Source organism: Cyphellophora attinorum (assembly GCF_001299255.1).
Source record: "Cyphellophora attinorum strain CBS 131958 chromosome Unknown Contig22, whole genome shotgun sequence".
NCBI lineage: Eukaryota > Fungi > Ascomycota > Eurotiomycetes > Chaetothyriales > Cyphellophoraceae > Cyphellophora > Cyphellophora attinorum.
This window is the reverse complement of record NW_017253250.1, coordinates 314586-337289: the sequence shown is the minus strand read 5'-3', so window position 1 is coordinate 337289 and position 22704 is coordinate 314586. Positions and strand designations below refer to the sequence as shown.

The following is a 22704-nucleotide window of genomic DNA, read 5'->3' as shown; positions in this document are numbered from 1 at the left end:
TTTCAGCTCAAGTAGATCAAGGCTTCGATACGGGAGAAGCTTCCGCTTCTGCTTCTCGATGTTGGTTCTGCGGGATGAGGGTAGCTGTCAGGAGCCACGAATGAGGGGCGATACGAGGTCTTGATCTCAGCTCTGGAACATGCCATTCTTGGCCACTTGCTGAGGCGATGGACCCAATACCGTGGCCAGACGAAGCGCACCGCATAGTCAAGGGCATGAGTTGCAGAAGGGATTCAAGAAGTGAGACGTGTACCTGGATAGTGAGAGATGCGTGATTCGACGCCTGGAGGTGTAGAGCTGCTAATGCAGAGGACTCTGCACGAATGGATAATGACCTGTGTGTTGCTGTCTCGTAGGCTGGTGCTGATGGCCAATACGAGCCAGTGATGAAGTCAACTATGGGCACACAGAAAGTGTCGTAGTGTTCAACAGCATGTCAGCATGTTAGACCATGAGATTTTATTGCATATTGCCATGTCCCCAATACTTGGATGCCTAGTACTTAAGCTTAACATCAATTGATCACTAGCGCGATCTAGGGGCTAGGCGTCATAGTGGGCCCATTGCCTAGGCCCATTGCGCCACCGGTAGCACATGCAATGATGGCACCTTGCACAAATACTCACAGCAAACCACGCCTACGAGAGCATCATTAGTACATTGATCAGTACATGAGGTCTGTTATCCTCATGGAAGCACAGGAGATTTGATAGTGGCTTCGTCCCTCTCTCGCTTTCTGCGAAATTTCCAGCATCGAGAGCCCTCCCGTCATGACGCCAAACGTATCTCAGCTTCGCAAGAAGCTGGGCTATCCTCTGTATGGTGCCGACTTCGACCCTCTCAACCCGGACTTCTTGCTCGTTGGTGGCGGAGGTGGATCGAGCTCTACTGGCGTACCGAACAAGATCTCCCTCATCGACACGTCTCGGAGAGATGAGCTTCACGAGGTAGCAGAGGTTGAACTGGCAAAGGACGAAGATTCTGTCACAACTTTGGCCGTCGCTTCGTCTACAGAGCACGCTCTCACAGCTATAGCCGGTATCAATAGCTCAGATGCAGAGCAGGCGGCTGGCAAGAATGAGCATCTACGATCGTTTCGGATTTCATTACCAGCACGAAAAAGAAAAGTGGATGGAACAAATGTTGAAAAGATAGAAAGTCCGAACAGAGGCACACAAGCCTTGGGCAAGAATGCTCTTTTCAAGAGTGCCAACGGTCCCAAGAATGAGACGTATCAGAGAGTGCTCGCGACGTCGCGGATCAAGTCGAGAAGCGAAGCACGGATTGCCGCCATAGCAACTGGCCTTGCTCCCGAGAATGAGGTCGTCGTATTCCAGCCGGTGTCCAATGCCGTCACTAGCACTGTGGATGAGATTTCACGCATCAGTCTTGGAAAGAAGGAAGCTGCCGACGTCGATGTCGTACCAATCGAAGGGAACGGACACTGCCTTGCCTACTGCACAGACGACGCTGTTTTCTTGCAGCAGCTGCCTAGGACGAAGGGAAGCAGAATAGAGGCTCCTGTCAAGGTCTATGAGACTGTCGAATCTACTTCGTCAGTGGCACCGTCTAGAAGACCGAAGTTCAGAGCCCTTCGATTCATTTCGCCCAGATACATCCTACTCCTACAAAACAAGCCCGCGCGAACAGGCACTTCGCTCATCATCCTCAAGCTCTCATCAGACATGTCAAGTGGTCGCATTACGCTGAAGAAGGCATTAGGCAAGAGTACGAAGGCAGCTGTTGGCTTGGATGTCTGCCCGCTCTCGTCAAATCCAGCAGGCGACTTCCAAACCATCATTGCTGTTGCTACGCAGGAGTCTTCTATCGAACTCTTGACAATCGACTACAACAACACAGCAGGGATGGGACGTTTCAACAATGTTGGATTCCTCCGTGATGTACACAGCGGACCTTTGACTCGCATAGTCTTCTCGAACTTCATCAAGCCGAGCACACCGGCCAACAAAACACCACCGCAGCATGTTCGACTTGCTTCCGTTGGCGTGGACCAGACCGTCGTCGTGCAAAATATGCCCCTTCGACCTTGGCCCGTGGAGAGCCACACACCTCGGTACATACTCCAGGAGCCACCTGCCTCAACACTCCAGACCTCGATCAACATCTTCATCGCCTTCTTCGTCATTACTCTCGTCGCCTTCCTCATGCAAGTCTTCTGCGAAATCCGCGGCGCACTACCTCCAACGCTCGGTGCTGCAAATTGGCTTTCCCCACGCGTCTCGTCCCTGATCGCACAGCCTTACCCCTCACTAAGCCCTTCGGCGGCTTCCTCGTCCATCTCGAGCATCATCGACGCCATCTCCTCGGCTCCTGGCAGCATCCCTACTAACATCCTCGAGCCACCCTCATTGTCTGCTCTACAAGACCAGCTCTCAGCAGCTGTAGCTTCCGCTTCGTACACCGTTTCGAGCGCGGCAGCAGGCGCTGCTGAGTCTGCCGGGTTGAAGACGCCGAAGGCGATTGTCGTGCGTGACACCGGCAGTGACGTATCTGCTGAGCTCCTGCATCACGACGTCGAGGGTCGTAAAAGAGGAGACAGTGCGGAAATGGGAGGAATTGACTGAGGGTCAGAAGCACAGCTGGAAGAAGAGATTGTCAGAGACTGGGCATTGGCTTGAAGAGCAAGGAGAGACGGTGCTCAAAGGGGTCCTGTTCGGTCAACTTGCGGAGGCAGTAGGTAACGTGGCGAGGGAGGGGTTCTAGTGATGTGCTCTGCTCTGCATGAGCCAGTCGCCCGTTCGAGACAATTGGTCGAAACGCGGATAATTTACAAGTGCTTTGGTCAGGACTTGCTCTAATTCAATATCGTTCGCGAAAGAGTCAGTGATGGATTGTCTGAGTTAACTACCTACGCTAGCTCCAATACCTAGCAAGATCCAGCTCAGAGTGATCCCTAGGTATGCGACCAGGCGTAGACCACGCACTTACCGAATTGCTGTTAAAGAGTGGCAAGCTCGACCCAGGTCTTCTTCCTTCTTTGCCACGACGTTGTCTTTAGAAAGATATAACCCGTGTTCCATGGCAATTGCGAACCAGCATTCAGATCTAACGCAGAGACCGGAACTTACACATCGATTAACATTCGGTGAACGACTATAAGTCTACAGCATAATACATCATGCGTGTCCAAAGTCGGTTCGTGGGATGGCGTCACGAATCATTCATATTCCCGAGGTCGCTACCTCATAGGCGAGAAGATGGGCGCCCAGACCAGCAGATCGATGCGCGCCGGGTCCACTGGCAAGACTGGCAAGTCGTTCGGCCAAGATATGGGCGTTTTCTCCAGCTCTAACCCAGACACCACGAACTCCTACAGCACCTTCCCTGGCAAGAAAACTAACGACGGGTTGTTCCAGCGACTTAGTAATGAAGTGAGGCTTATCTCAAACTTGGTGGCTCAATCTGCAAGACCATTCTGGTCCTCAGAGCCCGCCCTGACCTGAAATTTCAACGGACAATTATACAAAACGCCCACTTTATGCCCGAACGGCCTGACTGGTACGAGATACCCATATCTCCAGCCGAAATGAGCTAAAATGCCATGTTTTTGGCCTCGAGATGAGTCCTTGATTGGCGTACAATTAGGCGCCGATTTCCGCCCACGGGCCGTTACTGAAGCTTCTACAAAAGTACCAGTACGCACGATGTCAATACAGGCTTGTTTCGATGTGAACAGATCCCAATGACTGTCAGCTACACTTGCAGAATGCTCTCTTATCATGCGGACATACAGCAATGAGAGAGAATCGTCGTCGACGGCGATGTTTCGTCAATTGCCAGACGCCTGCGCGATGCGCGCCAGCAGTTCGGCTGAGATGTGCCAACACACTAGCTTCACGCTACTTGTGCATGATCATCAAAGGGGGCCAAATCACTAGCATGGGCGCAGAGCAGAAACCTGGGACTGCGGCTCGATGACCGACAGGGTCTTTCAAGTTCAAAAGCGCGCGGGCAGCCTACCTCGCCAGCGGTGGCCACTGCTACAGTTCTTTAGATGTACAAGCTAGGGAGCTACAGCACGGCCAGAGAACAATATGGTAAGGCTGGACTTTGCGCTGCAGCGATCTATGAACTAATGTGTCGGAGTCAGATGACTCCAGAAAGCCACTAAACGCCGGAAATCAAGACCATACACTGCCCGAAGCTGTCAATCACGATGGCGATACGTACAAGATCTTCGACCATGATGCAGAGCGAGACACGTACAAGACGCCTTATCAGGCGTCGAGAGATCCGCCGGAAGCAGTACCACTGAAGACAGAGGGTACGACTTCGGCTGGAGCTGTCGCATCAAGAAGAAAAGGCAAGAGATATTGCGGTATACGGCGGCGATGGCTCGTTGCTGGCGTTGTACTGCTGATCGTGGTAATTGCTGCGGTGCTGGGAGGTGTTTTAGGCAGTCGAAAGTCCAACGACAATAAGTCAGTCCATAAACGGAGATGCTCCTGCTTCAAAGAACGTAAGGCTGATTTCGTACAGGGAAGAGTCAAGCACGAACAATGGCTCGTCGGGCTCGTCGCCAGGCACGCCGAATAACGATACCGACGCGCCGGGTACCGGATCTCAGTCGAACAGTACAGATTCGACAGCGCGCACAACGTCCCGCTATCCGAGCATTGCCATTGCGCGAGACAATGAAGCCGCATTTATCTTCTACCTTGACGCCACGGAGGAGGGTATTCATGTCCACAACACGATCAGCAACGTGGCGTGGCAAGATCGTGGTGTGCTGAGTGGACTTCCAGTACCACCGCGCATGGCCAATTCGTTAGCGGCTGCGACCTGGCAAGATGGAAACCATCGAAGGGTACGCTTACTAAATAGAGCATATTTCAGTGCTGTTGTGTATACTGACACTGCTCAGGTCTCTCTACAGATGATCTCCAACACTACATACCCAGATATATATGAAATGGAGCTTGCCTGCCAGGACTCCAGCACACCTGTCACACTGCAAACTTGCCCGGGTGTGCTCCAAATCAGCGGGCCTCGCATCAATGCGCCCAACATTTCCGACACATCTCAGCTGTCGTTCGTGCAATGGGGCTCAACCGCCAACGACGACCTTCAAATGCACACCGCCTACACCGCCTCCAACGGGGACATCTGCAGCTACGGCTGGGACAGAAGCACCCGCCTGCCCCCAAATTGTGGCGCGCCCGCCGGGCCAGGAGCAATGCGCAACAACTCTCCAGCTGCGATGACAGTAGAGACGCTGCCAATCTTGGGTCCAAGTCTGTACTGGATTGACACGCCGAACGGGGACGTGTTCAACAATCGTTGGGACTTCGACCACTTCTCTTTCTGTACGTTACCTATCCTTCCCTCTCCGCGTTCTTCTCCTTCCTTCTCCGGGTCCTTTTCCGCCACCGCTCCTGCTTCACGTGATGACATACAGCATCCACTAACCACCTCAACTAGTGGGACCCTACCCACACCCCACCAACCCCGACCTCCCAGCACCAACAAACCTCGCAATCTGCACCCTCCCTTCTCTGGACAACAGCACAGACGGCAGCGGCGTTGTAACGCGCATGTGGTTCATCAACCCAGACCGCGTCGTCACGGAATGGCAGGTCCGGCCGCCAAGTCTGGACATGCAAATTGTTGTGCACAATGGAACAATGTGGCCCAAGGCTGATGATGTGAGTGATGGAATTGCTGCGGTAACTTACAGAGATCCTGATGGGAGCGAGCAGATCAGGGTGTATTACCCAAGCGGTGGCAAAATCATAGAGATGGGCCACGGGATTGAAAGCGCTTGGTATCGAGGGGAGTTCACTGCTGGTGGGTAGGATGGCTATAGGCGAGTCTGAGTTATATCACCACCCTCAGGCCAATACACTACCCTTCCACCGCTTCGCCAGCTCCATGCCTTGCGCCAACGTCGCAACTCTCGCATCGATCCCGTATCCCTGACGATCCAGCTCCATCAGATCATCCACAGGGTAGCCAGCGGCAGGGTAAATGTCTCAATATACTCATTCTCCTCCAGCTCCGGCTTGGGATCCCGATTCTCGGGCGCGTCAGTGTCAACTTGGACAAAAATCATCTTCGTGTTAGTATTGCAAAACCCTGGGTCATTCCACATCAAAAACCCCTCCGCAACCTTCCTCGCCTCCTCGTCGCCCGGGATCGTGCCCACATAGCCCGTCTCCTCCTTCAGCTCGCGCAGCGCTGCAGTGGCGATGTCTTCGCCCTCGTCGATCAAGCCGCTGGGGACTTCGATGGTGACTCTGTTGACGGGTGGGCGGAATTGCTTTTGCAGGAGGAGTGAGGCGGGCTTGTTGGGGAATTGGAGGATGGCGATTACGCCGACGCCGTCTGCTTCGGTATGTGCGCGGCGGGTCTGGGCGTGGTCAGACGCTGTAATGCCCGACTAAATGGCGCTGTTGATCCAGAATTGCTCAACATTGACCTACCTGTCGCTCAGCACTCTCCCAGACTCGCTTCCCACCAGACGGATCCTGGTAATTGATCTTGTTTAATCTGATCCATTTTGCTTCTTCTGGCTTCTGTAAGTAGCCCGTTCAGTATACTTTCCAGGAGGGGAAATGGAACTGGAATGCTTACTATTGGCTCGACGTTCAGGACTTTGGCGTCCGATGGCGAGTAGGTTGCCATCTTGTCCGCCATGATGAGTGGGCGAACGTTCAGACGAGGTATTTGTCTCCCGAGGACCGACTTGAGCAAATGAAGAGGCATATACAGAGGAAGACAACCATCGTGCTACGGTTTGAATATGCACTGAATGGTGACGTCCTGCTTGCACGAGGAGATAGTAGTATCATCTCCGGGCGTTCCTGACTTCGCCGAGAGTTAGAGTTTGCGGCGAGCCGTTCCCCGCCGCCGCCGCGCCGCGGCCCCTTGCTGTCATCGTAGGGCAATGTTCCAAAAAGTTGCAGAACTGAGCGCATATTCAGACTCCCTTGAGCAAAGTGTTACTGTACCTGCCTGATGACCCGGCTCTGATACCAAGTCTTGTTATTGCTCGTTCTTAGCCTTGAATTCTGCCAATGTGTCCTCCAACATGGGCGAATCAGGCTATCCCGGAGGATACTTCCTCGCAATGGTCAACAACGATACAGGCCGCTATAGTTGGAAGCTGATACCCTTCATGCTGATCTGGGCGGCCTTCTCAATTGTGCTGGCTGTAAGTCTGCCATATCTGGACTCTTAGTCTTGCCAGAACTGATTTAGACCAGCTCTTCGTCTTCACAAATTACGTCGTCCCCAGGCCGCGACCACCACAACAGAGCGAAAAGACATACCGTACCGTCGACCATGTCGGCAACCTCACAGAGCCGGAGCCACTTCCGTGCTGGTACGACGAGCTAGCGAAGAAGATGACCAAAGCATACGCGGAAGGGCGAGACCTGAAACCAGAAACAGAAATCGAGCCAGCCGAAGTCTTCATGACCGTCGTCGTGCCCGCCTACAACGAAGAAAAGCGCCTCATGGGCATGCTAGAAGAAGCAGTCAACTACCTCGAAACCGAGTACGGCTCTTCGGCCGTTGCACAGAAACTCCCAGCAACGGCCGAAACCTCGGCCACTCCCAACGGCGACGTCCGCTCAAGAAAGCCCGCCAACGGCACAGCACACGCACCCCAGCTCCGCGGCTGGGAAATCCTCCTTATCAACGACGGCTCCACCGACGGCACCCTCTCCGTCTGCACCAAATTCTGCCAAGACCACATCCTCCCCGCCCTCCCGCGACGCATGTCCGGGCCCTGGACACACCGCTCCGAGCAAGGCGTGAAAATCAAGCCCGGCTCGATCCGCATGGTCACCCTCACCCAGAACCGCGGCAAGGGAGGCGCCGTCACCCACGGCATGCGCCATGCCCGCGGCCAGTATGTCGTCTTTGCTGACGCCGACGGCGCGAGCCAGATCACGGATCTGGGCAAACTCGTGTCCGCTTGCGAAAACATCTCCGACAGCCAGGGCCGTGGCGTTGCGGTGGGATCACGGAACCATCTCGTCGGTTCCGAAGCAGTCGTCAAGCGCAGCAAATTGCGGAACTTCCTGATGCATTCGTTCCACTTGTTGCTTTGGGTGATGACGCCGCCTGCAACGGGGAGGATAAAGGACACGCAGTGTGGCTTCAAGCTGTTTAGCAGGGCGAGTCTGCCGTATATCGTGCCGTATATGCATACCGAGGGCTGGATCTTTGATGTGGAGATGTTGATGTTGGCGGAGTTCGCGGGCATTCCGGTGGCGGAGGTGGCGATTGGGTGGCGGGAGGTGGTTGGGAGTAAGTTGAATGTGCTGTGGGATAGTATTGGGATGGCGTGGGGATTGGCGGTGTTGAGGTTTTGTTGGGGGGTGGGTGTATTTCGGAGGTGATGCTCACGATAGTGGTCTGTAGCGACGAACACAAATCTGTGTCTTGAATTGCAGTTCACATGTATCTCGCACCTCTTGTAGAAGCCGATTGACAGATGGTTTAATGTGAGACCGGATGACAGGATGTCGATGCGCTCAGCTATCGCCGGATGACACTGGGCGCTTCGTAAGACCGGATGACTCAACTTTCGCATGTATTGCAGACATGTTCGGTGCAAGCAGGTGTGTCCAAATAGATGTGGTGCCTTGCCGGTCGCAGGATTAATGCGATGTCAATGATCTGTCAGCGCAGCGCCAGCATGAAGGAAGAGAACTGTGGGGGTCTGAAGCGAAGTGGTCGCTTGGCAAGGATATATATGTAGATAAGTATTCATCAGGCTAGAATGTCGTGCAGTATCTCATATACACTCAGATCTGATGTCCTGTCATCAAGTTATACGATTGACCTTCTGTCAAGTCTCGCTCCAATCCGGCCCCTCGTAACTGTCATACATTGTGCCCTTGGACATTCCTCAGGCAGTCTTGGATCAACCTCGAAATGCAGCGTGCGGACTATCAGTGGTATCGTGACGTCGACCGCTCCGACTCTGCCGAAGAACCATGATGTGCTGTACCCAGACTCGTCATATTCAACACCCGCTCCAGATCTTCCCTGCCAGACGATACTCCAACAAGTTCACTTAGACCTTCTCACCAACACGCCTCTCCAAATCAACATTCTCGAACTGAGACGGCACGGCCTTCTCAACCTCACCCCTCTCCAACCCAGCATCACTGCCCAACTTGCCTCTAACCTCCTCCTCCTGCACACCCGCCGGCTTCGCCAACTCGAACCTGCTACCCTTGTGCTCCGGACCAAACGCCACTGTTACCGCAATGCCCAAAGCGATGATGACAGTAGCAATGCCCATCACTGGGCCGTAAGCCTCGACGCGGTCGCCGCTGGGTGCCGTGAGGAAGTGGGACTCGGACAAGGCGTTGACGATCTGTGCTGATGGGGAAGAGATCATGTTGCCGATCTGGTAGGTGACCCCCACGAAACAGGAGCGGAAGGCAGGAGGGCTCAATTCGTTGAGGTGAATAGGGATTACGCCCCAGGCACCCTGGACAAAGAATTGCATGAAGACTGGTTCGAACATTAGCGAGGAGTTCTCACATGGAGGATTTTGGGGTCGTGGGACTTACAGCCTGAAGCAGACAACGATCGCTCAGTGGTCGGCAGGATCCAGGCCGGGACGAGGATGCAGGACATGATGGCAGAGATGGCATGGCACGACGACGCCCAATCCATTGCGAGAGGTAGCCGATGATGGTACCGCCAACGCAAGCGCCGGTCTTCATGAGGATGGAGGCGCGAGTGGCGGGTGCGTTTGAGAGCTCCTTCTCCGTGAGCATGAATGTCGTGTAGCTGTCCTGTGACGTGTGCGAGTAGTAGTTGAACTGGAGTTCTAGTCAGCGTTGTGTCGAGATTGTGCGATATGCGTGAAGGCAGATTATGGGACTCACCCAAGTCATCAAGATGATGCAGTAAACACACATCCGCCACTCCTTACGCAGCATGACCTTCGACTCCTGCCAGAACGCACCCGCACTCGTCCCCTTGACACCAGCCTTCTTCGCCTCAATGAATTGTCTCGACTCAGGGAATGCCAGCCTGATCAGGCCTACAGCAATCGAGAAGCCAGCACCAACCCAGAACATCGTCTTCCAGGAGTCGGTCGAGCCTCCAATGCCCAAGTTGACGCAAGCAGCAATCACGTAGCCCAACGAATAGCCTTGCTGCAGGATACCAGACATGAGTCCTCTGGCATTTCCGGGACAGTTCTCCAACGCCATAGCAATGGCATTGCCGTAGACGCCGCCCATGAACAGGCCGAACAGACTACGTACGGCAAGAAATTGGCCGAAGGTCGCACAGTAGATGGTAGCTATCTGCAAGACGCCCAGCACAATCATGTTGATCACCATGGGGTATTTCCGACCATACTTGTCACCTGCAACGCCGAAGAAAGCTGCGCCGACGGATCGCAGGAGCAGAGTCAGGGTGATAGCGGTGGTGACATTGGTCTTGGAGGTGTCGTAGTACTTTGCCAGCTTGACGGTCTGGATGGAAAGGGAATGGAAGTCGAATGCATCCGCAGTCCAGGCCAGGAGGCCGACAATGAAGAAGAGCCATGCCTTTGCGGTCAATTGACCAAATAGACTGATCGGGTTCTTGAGTGGCTCGGGATTCTGCCAGACAAAGTGCGACTCGCCATAGTCGTTGGTGATTTGGGTGCGTTGCTTCCAACGGAAGAGATCGCCAAAGGATTGCTTCGCTGTCGCGAACGTGCCGCGGGGCCATGCCTCGGCTGGTTCTCCATGCTCAGGCATGATGTTGGAGGTAAGTAGGACGAGAGTGGAGATGAAGCTCTAGTATATGCTTGGCTTGTGTGTGCGTAACTAAGGCAGATGCTTGGTAGCAATGCTTGAGTACCTGGGTGAGATCAAGGTATAGTCTTGTGCGAGGAGAGGAAGGAAGTTGTGTAACGAGCCGAGAAAGAGGATGAGGAAAGCACGATGGCGCTCAGGTTGGCGAGGGGAAGTCGCACTGCATGGGAAGGCACATGGGCTTTATAGTTAGCCGACTTCACCTCTGTGGGGATGATTATCTGGAGGTGACCAGGTAGTCTCGTGCTCGTGAAAATGGCAGAATAATTGAGCACTAGTTGATAGATGGTTTTCGTTACTGGCAGGTAGTGTGTCAAGTGCATGACTGACTCCCGTAGCGCATTTCGATCCCGGTAGATCGAGGTGGAAGCGAAGTTGTGACGCGCCCGAGTGCTGGAACTCAGCCATCAAGAGGGGTTAGAGGGATGGCGATCGTGAGCGGACTGACCTCATGGTAGCGGAAGAGTTTCGCCTCAGTGTTTGCTGCATTCTGTGCCCACATGGCTAGTTTTGCGGCGGATTTCTGCGATGCTGGAACTCTGACAATGTCCCTGCTCTCATCGTTCTTACTTCTAAACATTTGTACATTCGCAGCGCGCTCGTTGAACGGTGTTGACCATCTGCAAATCTGGGTGACTGACTTCACACCCAGCTGAATCCGACCTGACGTAGTTGGAGGGGATGGCCATCGCATACCCGAGTGCTTCTTCATGCTTGTGGACGCCACCGAAAGTCTTCTGCAGCTTGTTCTCACGGGCTGCTTGAGAGCCAAGTTGGCAAATGCTTCCGTTCAACCTATGGCACGACGAGCGTGTTCCTTCCTCAGTCTAAAAAGCTGGGCGTGCAGGGGACTCCAGGCGGAGAACGAGCGCCATCATTCTTGGCGACAAGCATTGATTGGGCGGACAAAGAGACCAAACATTCGCCAAGGCGCAAGCGGGCGAGTAGGACGATCATCTCGTCGATGCTATGCCGTAGAAAGCCGACCTGTAGATCGCGAGTGCAACCTCACGAGCATAACTCGGCGATAGCAGCTTCATTTGACAGGAAAACTGTCGGAAAATTTCGGCCAGATGGGGAACTCTTCTAGAAGAATGCAAAGAAGGACTTAAAACCTCGGAACTCTATCAGATCGTATGCAGTCATGTAGACTAAGGTATGCAGTGACCTCCATGGGGAAGGAGTTGATCAGGATGCTCGCCTACTATATTGGTACAAGACTGCGGATTGTGGGCTGAGCGAAGCTGTGATTACCCACCGCACGTCCTTTGTCAGCGTCAAGGGTCCCGAAGCATTATCGTAGCCAAAGGTTGGGAAGACTTGTGGCGGCATGCTCGGGACCATGAGACCCTCCAGCCATCTTCGAAGCAGACGTGTTCTGCCAGGTTGGTCGAGGCTGGCTTGCCAGATCATTACAGACCTGCTCAAGGAGAAGTTGGAGGCCACGCAGCCGACTTGAATGCCGTAGTGGTAACGTCTGGCCGACTCGATGCATTCGACTCTGTCTGAGTAGCAAGCCGCGTCTCTTTAGCGGCTCGTGCAATCCTTTCGACACAGATATCACGGCCTAGTATCGCCATGATATGCGGCATACTGGGTCCTCGGGCGCCGTCAAGCAGAGCCCAGCGCAGGTAATGATACAATTCTGTCTTCCACTTCTTTCTGTCTGCCGTATCAGCATCTGGGCCTTTCGCAAAGTCAAGCTGTTTTAGACTCTCCGCGTGCGTCTGATACGTCCACTCGGCATCCGGCACAAGCGTCAGGGTCGATGCAGCGACGGACAGCTCTTTGTGCAATTCCACATCCTTCACATCAGGCTTCGACAGTCGTGGCACCTCAGCAAAAATCGAACATTGCTCAGCGAACTCGGCAGCGGAGCGATAGGGCAGAGAATCTGCCTGCAGCATGTTCGCAACCACATCGCGAAGGTCCCTTTTGCCGACGAGGTTGACGACCTTTCCGGCGCCGAACCTTTCCAGAAGTGCAACAGAAACATCACGGATCATCTGCTCGAAAGGTTCACCACCAGCGCTGATCCGTCGACGAGCATGCTGCTCTTGCAGATACTGCAGCTTCCCGAAGGCGACGATAGTGTTACCTTTTGTGATCTTGAGATCGAAAGCCTCTTCCAGTTCTTGCAGATTGAACACATCATTCTTGCCCTGATGTGACCAGCCGAGCAGGGCTGTGAAATTGATTAGAGCCTCTTTGAATATACCCCGGACTTGATAGGACGCGATGTCAATGTCAAAGTTGCGCTTGCTAAGCTTCTGCTTGTTCGAATCGACGAGTAGTGGTACATGTGCGTAGATGGGCGGCTTCCAGCTTTTCGCTTCGTACATGGCGACGTGCAGAGGGGTTGAGGACATCCATTCAGACCCTCTTACCACATGTGTGATGTTCATATCGTGATCGTCACAGACATTGGCCCAGTGGTAAGTTGGGAAACCATCCCTCTTGAGCAGAATGGCATCTTCCCAGACTGGAGCGTCGGAGTACAGCTTCTTGTTGCCTTTGTCGCCATGACCGGAGTTTCCAAAGACCAGGTCGTTGTATCGTGGCCAGCGGTCAGGCGCTCGAAATCGTACCACATGTGCTTCACCAGCTACAGCTCTGTCGTGAGCCTGTTCCGGGTCAATAGCAGCACATTTGCGATCATAGCCTAGCTCAAGACCAAGATCGTGTCTACGTCGGTTCAGCTCGTCCAGGCGCTCGGGGGTGCAGAAGCAGTGATAGGCATGCCCGCTCTGCACCAGACCTTTCAAGTGGGCTTGATATGAATGCAAACGCTCGGACTGGCGATACGGACCAAATGGACCGCCGACTACAGGACCTACCTTGTCTTTAGCCGATGATAATGACTGGCCTGCGTCAACTGACCTTCATCCCATTGTAGACCAGCCCACTGAAGATCTTGATATAGCTTCTCTTCGGCACCGGCAGAGTCCGCTTCTGGTCTGTGTCTTCGAGCCGAAGCAGAAATTGACCTTTCGTCTTCCGAGCCAACAGATAGTTGAACAACGCGGTTCTGATAGAACCTAGATGCAGATTCCCAGTCGGACTAGGTGCGAACCTGGTACGAGCCGGAGTATCAGGCAGCTTGCCGCGGTATAGACGTTGCGACGAGCTCAGCGGCCTCTTCACGGAGTGAGTAGGCTGCTGAGCGACGCGTCTTTTGCTCAGGCTCGATCGGCATGAATCGCAAGTCCAGAAAGACGACCGAATTGATCCGGCTGTTCGCGGGCGCATGGTCGAATCGTGCCAAAGCTACTTATCCCATCATGGTTTCGACGTAGTAATTATAAAGCGCCCGAGGCGGCAATGAAACTCGACCGAACGCGCATCTGCGGGTGAGTAATGAAGCGCGTCCATGATGTGGTGAATAAAATGGAAGATGACCATCGAAATTTCCGCCCCCAATTTTCGACATGTGGAGCGCTTTCTCGAAGACTCTATTATTCACTGCCTCGCCTCGCCTGGACCAGTATTCCTCTTGCTATTTCTCACGGCGTGCCTGACTGAGTTGATGAAACAAGGACTATCAAGCGCTGCTACCTGACTTTTCCTCACGCACTTTTGACTGCGTTTGTGCCTAAGCAAATTGAGATCAACCGGCATCTCATATCGGATACTCAAGATTGGCCAGTGGCCTTTCCCCAACACGATTTGATCACCTCATAACTATCAACCAGAATGGACGGAATGAACGGCAATGCGCCAGGCGATGGCGCTCCTCAGATCGACCTCTACGGTATTCTCGGAGTCTCCAAGACCGCCTCGAAGAATGAGATCAAGAAAGCCTACCACAAGGCTGCAATGAAGAATCATCCAGACAAAGTCGCTCCAGAAGACCGCGAAGAGTCAGAACAGCGGTTCAAGGCAGCTGGTCAGGCCTACGAAATTCTATTTGATGACCAGAAAAGGGCCATGTACGACCAACATGGCATGGCTGCCTTCGAAGGCGGCGGCCCTGGTGCTGGAGACGTCAACATGGAAGACATCCTCAATATGTTCGGCATGGGCGGCGGCATACCCGGTATGGGCGGTGCCTTCGGCGGAATGGGCGGAGGTCGTCAAAGAGCGAGGAAATCGCCCGACGAGAACCAGAAATACGAAGTTTCGCTAGAAGATCTCTACAAGGGCAAGACGGTCAAGTTCAGTTCGACCAAGCAGGTCCTCTGCTCAAAATGCAGTGGGAGCGGCGGCAAAGACGGCGCAAAGGCTCAACAATGCGCGACCTGCAAGGGCCAGGGTGTGCGGCAAGTAGTCAGCCAGGTTGGGCCCATGCTGACTCAGAGAGTTGTCCCTTGTGGGGCCTGTGAGGGTACGGGTGAGATCTGGGATGCGAAGGATAAATGCAAAAAGTGCAAGGGCAAGAAGACGACCGAGGAGAAGAAGCAGCTCGAATTATATATTCCACCTGGATCCAAGGAAGGCGACCAGATTCGGCTCGAGGGCGAAGCAGATCAGGTCCCGGGAACAGAGTCGACGGGAGACATTGTGTTCCATCTTGTTGAGTTACCTGACGACAACTTCCAGCGCACCGGCAATGATTTGAGCGCGAAGCTGGACGTGACACTGGCTGAGGCTCTGTTTGGCTTCAACCGCGTCGTCATCAAGCATCTTGATGGACGAGGCATCGAAATGACTCATCCCTACGAAGATGGCAAGGTCCTCCGCCCGCAGGACGTGATCAAGATCCCAGGAGAAGGCATGCCTATCAAGCGATCCGAGGCCAAGGGTGATTTGTACCTAATCGTCGAGGTTGAGTTCCCCGAGGATGGCTTCTTTACAGACCCCGCCACCATCGAGTCTATGAAGAAGATGTTGCCTGGACCTGCACCGGCTATTGAGGCTGATGTTGTGGACCCGGTCGAGTATGAGGAGGCTGACATAGAAGATATTGGCGGCGAAGAGGGTCGCGGTCAGTGGGAGGACGAAGAAGAAGCCAGGGTGCTCAATGCCAGACACAGTAGGGTTGTTGAGTATGGATTGTGGGAGACGAGGATATGAAAATTGCTATGAAGTTATGGCCGGCAGCGATACCATCTGAATGCATTTCCAGCGGCGTTTGGAGCGATTGTTGGTGGCGGACGGCCTAAGAGGGTTGACTGCTCAGATCATGAGTTGACTGTTCTAGAGGTCGCTCAATGTTGATAGACGGATGAATGCACAAATCCTGACTCCTGTATCTTGTGCTACTTGTACGCGCAATCTCCTCCTTGCCGCTGTTGAGATATGGTATGCTAGCAATCTTCTGAGGTCGTAGTACCCCAATTGTTGAAGTCGATCTGCTGTCCACGCTTCACCGTCGTAGACTCAGAACCATGTGAATAATGTTTGCAGAAGATGAAGTCAGCAAGACAAGCGATGACACAGTGAACAAGTTGAAACTGACAATCGAGGCAAGCGCGTTCACGGTCCGGATTCGGATCAAAAGGCATCTGCTGCTGGTGGAGCGGTCATCCTGTCTATGACCAATCAACTGCAGCCTCCCGCCAAGTGGATGCGGATGGCTTGTTCGACTGCCTTCTTACCTGCTACGTCTTTGTTCCATCTTGCAGCCCAACGTCGACTTCTACCAACCTCACGCCATCTTTCGCATACTTTCAGCACACTCGCATAGCTCCGACACAACTTACGCCTACGAATACTACGACGACTCATCGCGATCAGCGCTCCTTGCCGCTCGAAGTCGCCCTCGCCGATCTCTGCCTCGTTTCCGAGATACAGCCCCACGACGAATGTCACTTGTCCGCAACCCGCCTGCACTCAACGAGTTCCACGCTTCCTCTTGAGAGGACGCGCCGGCGGCGCCTCGATTTCCCGACTACCAAACGTCCATGTCCGCGCGACAACAAACGCATCAAATACCACTGTCGCCCTCATCACCTCCCGAGACTGGTCTCAAGCGACGGAGGACGTCCGAGACCCAGTTCAGAGCGCTGCCTTCGCCTCCGCATATGTCAGTCGCCACGAAAAGCTATGCATCTTACAGTCAGACATCGCACCTGGATGAGGCGACGTCGCGATCATCGCCCAGATCGCCTTCTTCGGCTTCCTCCTATACCAGACCTGCTTCCACACAGCGCAACAGCCAACCATATTCGACGCCCAATAGCAGTCACGGCGCGCCCAGTAGCGCCATGAACGACGACCCGGACCGACATCGCGATAAGCGACAAAGACGAGATGACGATAAGCACGATGAGATGGAGGTGGATTGCTCGATATCGCCTACTAACCACGAGCGGTCGAAAGACGAGAAGGAGGAGGATGTATCTGATGAAGCCGCGAAAGTGCGAGAGAACAGAACAAAGGCTGCGCTGGAACAGCTAGATGAAGATATGGGTGAACCATTTCTACTCGGCAGGTCCAGTAAGGCTCACTCTGTTCCAGCTCTCAACTCCTGCACAGTGTATTAACATTGCCACTCTAGAAGTGTCTCCCACCAAGCCAGATGTCAACAATCACATCCTCAGCATGTACGGTCTTGGTCCATTACTGCGCACCGTCGCCAGGTTCGACCCGATCACAGGCGAGAAGATCAACAAACTACGCAAGTCGTACGAAGGACAGATCAAGGGTTTCCAGCTGTCAGGGAGGAACAAGCCAGTCAAGCACGAAGCCGCCAGCGGACCAGGATTCAGAGAATCGATAGGCAGTGGCCAGTGGCCAGCGCCGCTAGAATCCGATGAAGCCTGGGACGCGAAACACGCCGCACGCACAATCGGAGTCGACAGCGACTTCGCCACCAAACTTCGCTCAGCTATGCAGATGCAGCCAGGCAAGGTCCGCGACGAACAGAAGTGGGACGAGGTGCTTGGCCATGAGAAGATAAGACCTATACCGCCCGGCGGTGGACATGCGTCTCTTTCGACCTCAGCAGCATCTTTACAACGCCCAAACGGTCTTCTCAGACCACCGCCGAACGCAGCCGACGCGAAACGGCAGACACGAGGCAAGAAGCGTAGTTACGGTGACAACAGCTTCGTGGGATATGGCGATGGCTATTCGGATCCTGATAACGACATCAATAATGATCCAGATGCGGAAGACGAGAGTGACGGTGCTAGGAAGAAAAGGCGTAAGGTAGGCTAGGCGCCCTCTGACCTCGTCCACTTGCCTCGAAGTGTTCATGGGCTGATCATTCGTCTTGATCTAAAAAGACCGATAGCTTCTCCGTGGCGAACAGCGGCCGATAGGCGCGGCCGCGTGGCCGGCCACCGACCAAAGATGCGACGAAAGTACGAAAGTATCAAATTAAATGTCGTCTTGACAAATTCTGTCAATGATGAGAAAACGGTCTCGCTTTTCGAAACGAAAGACCTGCACCATAACGGCGGCATAACTTCGCGATCCCTTGCCAGTCGATCTTACGAGAGCACGCATGTACGCGGCGCACGGAAACCTTTCTATACTCGGCGACGTCAAAGAAGGGGAAGCGATCGTGCTTCGAAGTGGGAGGCATGTGCCGTGATGGCATCAATCCGCCTGGGATCGGGCTCGAAGCGCATAAGGTAGCTAGCTAAGTTTGCTAGCCCCTGCTACTGCAGGGAGCCAGAAATTCCAGAAATTTGTTGTTCTGATCTGACTGACTTGACTTGCTCCTTCTCTTCGTCTTTCGCTTTCCTGCTACTGCACTCACTCTCCCCTCACGCCGAGATCTAGCGAGGCAGGTCGCAAGCACACCCATGAGCCTCAACGGCTTCCCAAAAAACCAAAAAGTCACAGACAGCAGCACCCAGAATCGAACTAGGATCTTCAAGAGAATGAGAGAGCGTTCTCTAGACTACTTCTCTCTTCCTCTCGATGTACTAGACCGATTTGTACTATGCCGTCGAAAGAGGATTGGATATGTTGTGTTGATGGCCCAAAATTTCGTCGTTGGACAATATATAGACTGATTGCGATTAGTGGAGGCCTCCCGTGATGTAGACATCACGGTGCTGAAGCGATCGCAAAGGTACAATAAGACGGGTTTACTTCGAGCCCAGCACCTTTACTACCCAGCGGACCTAGCACAAAGCTCTGCCAAGATATCACTGTACTCAATCAAAGACATCACTAGCAACCCTCTCAACCAACATCTCCTTGAACCTCTGGTCCACCTCCTGCAGTGCCGCCTCGTTTCTTATCGTCCCATCCGCTTTCTCCCTGATCAACCCTCTCACGATCTCCCCCGCTGCCTCCCTCACCCCCTCGGCAAACGCTCTGCTCCCACACAAATACACCCTTGCCCCATCCCTCCACAGCCCTCTCACCTCCTCTTGATCCTTCACCACCCTCTCCTTGACGTACCTGCACCCGGCACTCCACTCCGACTCCTGCGAGAATGCATACCTCACATCCACAACCTCATCCGCCACCCACCGATCCATCTCCTGAGCATACAGTCGATCTGTCGTGCGGGATCGACAACCTAAGAACAGCATTGCTGGAGCCAACTTCCGGCCGCTGGCAGCCAGGATTGCGCGCTGCTGGCAGAAGCCACGGAAGGGAGCGAGGCCTGTGCCGGCCGCAAACATGAGCATGGGCGTGCTTTCAATGTCGAGGGGCAAGCGGAAGGACTTTTTGGCGGCAGGCCGGACAGCAACATGGATCGTGTCGCCGCGCTGGAGGCTGCGGAGGTAGTTCGACGTGACTCCTTGGAACCGTAGCGTGGGGTCAATCAAGGATGTGGTGTCGAGGACACCGTACGTGAGCGTGCAGGTACCCTGGTGGGCGAGTTGAGAGGAGGAGATGGAGTATTGGCGGACTTGGAGCGGAGGGAGGAGGGACAGGAACGTGCCGATGGGGAGGGCAATCGAAGTCGAGTATTGGGCGTAGAGGTGAAGGAGGGATACGCGTTTCTTGGTGATCTCGGCAGTGTACAGGGCGTCATTCGCGGCGAGCGAGCTGAGGTGGTTGCGGACGTGGCTATCGTGACTGTGTGAAGCTAGCAAGCGGATGGTCTTTTTGGTGCATGGTTGGGATAGCTCGACGTAGGAGCGAAGGATCTCGGAGACCGGCATTGGGGTGTTTAGGGGGATGCAGGAAGGGCCGTTGCCTTTGAGAGTGATGACACTGTCCCAAGGTAGGTTGAAGATCGACATTGCTTCTTTGACGGCAAGGTCGGAGTTCTGCGGAAGTATCGCAAGGTAATCACCGCACTCGTAGGTGGTGTTGGACGGCAGATTGATTTCGAGGTGATACTTCTCGGGCTCAGTCCCGGAAGTGAGCCTGTTATTGGCTTTCACAGTGGCTGGCTGCACGTCGAAGCGAAGAGCCGTAGCTCGTGCATCTGTAGAGAGCTCGAAGTCGAGCCCAGGGAGACCTTCATCGCTATCGACGCTTCCTGTAGAACGGAGTGCAGGCCACAGAGTAGCGTCGAGCCACTCTTCAAAGTCGCCGTAGACATTGCCCTTGGCGACATCAGTGAAGCCCGCCTGAGCCATGCGCTTTCCTCCAGCTCTGGCCATCAGCTCATCAGTGAGCTTCGGAATGCGATGTAGGGTGCGGACCCAGTCCCTATGACCACACCCGAAGACAGCAAATTCGACCCCAGACAACGACGTATTCGAGCATGTTTGTAGCCACTCGATGAACCTCGCAGCGTTATCAGGTGGCTCGCCTTCGTACGAAGACGTGAAGATCACGACGGGTCCATTCTTGGAGGACATCGGGCCAGTCGCGCTGTCCATGTCGGAGATCTCTGCAGCAAAGCCCAGACTTGCAGCATCTGAGGCTGCTCTTTGAGCCAGTGCTTGACATGTGCCCGTGTTGGATCCGTACAGAATCTTCAGGGGCCGTCTGACCGTACCATTGCTGGCAGCAGCACCGTTGGAGCGAGTGTCCTTGTTTGTGGTAGTAGCTTTGCCTGTGTGGATGAATTGATCCACGTCAGTTGCGGTCTGGCCATCTCGTGGTGCGACTCTGATCTTGAAATTATCAGGCTTCAGCGTCAGCGTCTGCTTTACGGGAATGTTGTAGGACGGATCCTCGAGCTTCACATCAAAGCTTTGTAGAACCATTGCTGTGACAAGGAGTGCCTCCTGCCAGGCAAAAGGTCGTCCAATACATGCGCGACGACCATTGCCGAACGGCTTCCACGATCCGGGGAACTGGGCTGAGATTCGCTCAAAGTTCTCATCCAACATGCGATCTGGCTTGAACTGATCGGCGTCATCGCCCCATACCTTCGGATCTCGCTGAGCTTTAGCCAACATGACGATGATCCTGTCTTCCGGCTTGACGACATATCCATCTAGCGTCACGATTGATGCTTCCTCTCAGGGTGAATGCTCTTGGACAGGACTGGCACCGTCGGTCTCAAACGCAGCGTTTCTCTGAGTACGGCATTGAGATAATGTAGATCTTTGATGTCCTCGAATTGGATGGCTCGCTGTCCGACCACACGATCGACCTCTGCCTGGGCCTTGAAGTAGGTCTCTGGATTTCTGAGCATCTCGGCGAAGGCGAAAGACAGCAATCCTGAGGTCGTCTCATGTCCTGACGTTTGTAAGTCGCGAGATCTTTCCAAAGGTCACCCAGTACGTACCTGCAATCAGGAACGTCAACATCTGCTCAGAAATCAACTCATCTCGCATGACCTGTCCTGTCTTTGGGTCTTTCCCGTAGATCATCGTGTTCAGCACATCCTTACCCTCCTTTGGGTTCTGTCGACGATTCTCAACGATGTCAAGACCGACCTTACGAAGATACAGCCTTCGCTCTGCGTGCTCCTTCTCTTTGCGCAGCATGACCTTGTTGAGGAAGCCGGGGCGCGTTGACCGGTTGCCATTCTCGACAAGTACCTTCACCATGGCGTCGATGAAAGGATGCATCGTGTCCTGGTAGAACGAATTGAAGCGATAGTCCATAGTACATAATGCAATAGTGTCCAGTGTGAGCTTGGTGAAATCCTTGGGTGCGTTGATGACATTCTCAGGACCTTTCCGAGCCCAGCTGAGGATGAGTTGATTCGCGATATCCTTCATGCCTAAGCCGTGTCAGCAAGAGAATGTAGATGGCGTGATGGAAGTACACCGTACCATCGAACATGCCCTGGACGGCCATCGTCGAAAAGCTCGGCATCAGGATACGATGAGCTTGGTGCCAGTCCGGATCTTCGTTCGTGGCAGCAAATAGTCCCCTTGGTCCATCGACTTCGGTTATCGCTCCAGGTGGAACTTTCACGAAACGCTTTTCGTCCGTCAACTCCTCCATCAGTGCTGCACTGCTGCACACAACCTGCCGTTTGCCTCTTATCGTCATCTGGTAGATCGGTCCATACTGATCCGCAAGTCGTTCAATGCCCGCTAGAGGCACTTCAAAGTCAACATCAAGTAGATTGCCGAGCAGCGGCAGGCCGCGAGGGCCTGGTATTTGTCCAGCCATGCTCAGTCTGTTTAGTATCGTTCGTTCTGTGTCTGCTAGGGTCAGTCGGCGAGGTTGGGGGTTCAGTGCTATATAGACAACCAGCGATCATCGCCCCAGTATAGCACAGCACCATGGCGTCCATGAGTGCGAGCTGATCGGCTTGCGGCAAAGGAATTGTTGGTGGCTGCGGCATGGCCCCCAATCCACAAGATTGACCATAGCAAGGAGATGTCACGGTGAAACGTGGCTCTGGCAGCAAAAGGGCGACGGTCAGGTACGTGATCCTCAATCACGTCGATCCTGATGCATGGATATGCTGTTGCAAATCATCGCAGTGATAACCCTATCGAGCTAGCCTGCCCACCTTTGAAGGTGGAGTCGTGGAGCAACGCCATGCCTTCCAAGGAGTCTGGAAATGACTTGCAATGGCTGTACAGGTCGGTGCTGTGCGATGCACCGTATTTCAGTGGCACTGGCAATCGTGTTTAATACAAACGTGCCGACGATCAGCATCGACGGAGAGATTTATGATGCCGGGCCCGAA

The 22704-nt window shown here is 54.0% G+C and overlaps 8 protein-coding genes across 8 annotated transcripts; 4 read left to right on the top strand and 4 right to left on the bottom strand.

The window, feature by feature from the left end:
* Nucleotides 1-770: 770 nt before the first annotated feature.
* Nucleotides 771-2585, top strand: AB675_192 (uncharacterized protein; the record flags this gene model as incomplete). Its single annotated transcript, XM_018141857.1, has 1 exon — nucleotides 771-2585. One exon carries the CDS (start codon nucleotides 771-773, stop codon nucleotides 2583-2585), a length of 1815 nt encoding a protein of 604 aa, XP_017997692.1.
* A 3368-nt stretch (nucleotides 2586-5953) lies between these two features.
* On the bottom strand, nucleotides 5954-6657 carry AB675_190 (ADP-ribose pyrophosphatase; the record flags this gene model as incomplete). Its single annotated transcript, XM_018141837.1, has 3 exons — nucleotides 5954-6370; nucleotides 6444-6536; nucleotides 6595-6657. 3 exons carry the CDS (start codon nucleotides 6655-6657, stop codon nucleotides 5954-5956), a joined length of 573 nt encoding a protein of 190 aa, XP_017997733.1.
* Nucleotides 6658-7051: 394 nt separating this feature from the next.
* On the top strand, nucleotides 7052-8369 carry AB675_189 (Dolichyl-phosphate beta-glucosyltransferase; the record flags this gene model as incomplete). Its single annotated transcript, XM_018141825.1, has 2 exons — nucleotides 7052-7174; nucleotides 7227-8369. 2 exons carry the CDS (start codon nucleotides 7052-7054, stop codon nucleotides 8367-8369), a joined length of 1266 nt encoding a protein of 421 aa, XP_017997718.1.
* Nucleotides 8370-9049: 680 nt separating this feature from the next.
* Nucleotides 9050-10742, bottom strand: AB675_188 (Carboxylic acid transporter-like protein; the record flags this gene model as incomplete). Its single annotated transcript, XM_018141814.1, has 3 exons — nucleotides 9050-9495; nucleotides 9620-9809; nucleotides 9876-10742. 3 exons carry the CDS (start codon nucleotides 10740-10742, stop codon nucleotides 9050-9052), a joined length of 1503 nt encoding a protein of 500 aa, XP_017997699.1.
* Nucleotides 10743-12223: 1481 nt separating this feature from the next.
* Nucleotides 12224-14048, bottom strand: AB675_187 (Glutamate--tRNA ligase; the record flags this gene model as incomplete). The annotated part of the gene is made up of 2 exons (XM_018141803.1): nucleotides 12224-13636; nucleotides 13680-14048. The coding sequence occupies 2 exons, from the start codon at nucleotides 14046-14048 to the stop codon at nucleotides 12224-12226; spliced, it is 1782 nt and encodes a 593-aa protein (XP_017997679.1).
* A 444-nt stretch (nucleotides 14049-14492) lies between these two features.
* AB675_186 (uncharacterized protein) lies at nucleotides 14493-15812 on the top strand (the record flags this gene model as incomplete). Its single annotated transcript, XM_018141792.1, has 1 exon — nucleotides 14493-15812. The coding sequence occupies one exon, from the start codon at nucleotides 14493-14495 to the stop codon at nucleotides 15810-15812; it is 1320 nt and encodes a 439-aa protein (XP_017997661.1).
* An 830-nt stretch (nucleotides 15813-16642) lies between these two features.
* On the top strand, nucleotides 16643-17900 carry AB675_185 (Mediator of RNA polymerase II transcription subunit 19; the record flags this gene model as incomplete). The annotated part of the gene is made up of 2 exons (XM_018141782.1): nucleotides 16643-17177; nucleotides 17239-17900. The coding sequence occupies 2 exons, from the start codon at nucleotides 16643-16645 to the stop codon at nucleotides 17898-17900; spliced, it is 1197 nt and encodes a 398-aa protein (XP_017997625.1).
* Nucleotides 17901-18850: 950 nt separating this feature from the next.
* Nucleotides 18851-22353, bottom strand: AB675_184 (uncharacterized protein; the record flags this gene model as incomplete). Its single annotated transcript, XM_018141772.1, has 5 exons — nucleotides 18851-21067; nucleotides 21136-21290; nucleotides 21340-21780; nucleotides 21833-22210; nucleotides 22260-22353. The coding sequence occupies 5 exons, from the start codon at nucleotides 22351-22353 to the stop codon at nucleotides 18851-18853; spliced, it is 3285 nt and encodes a 1094-aa protein (XP_017997763.1).
* Between the last annotated feature and the right edge of the window lie 351 nt (nucleotides 22354-22704).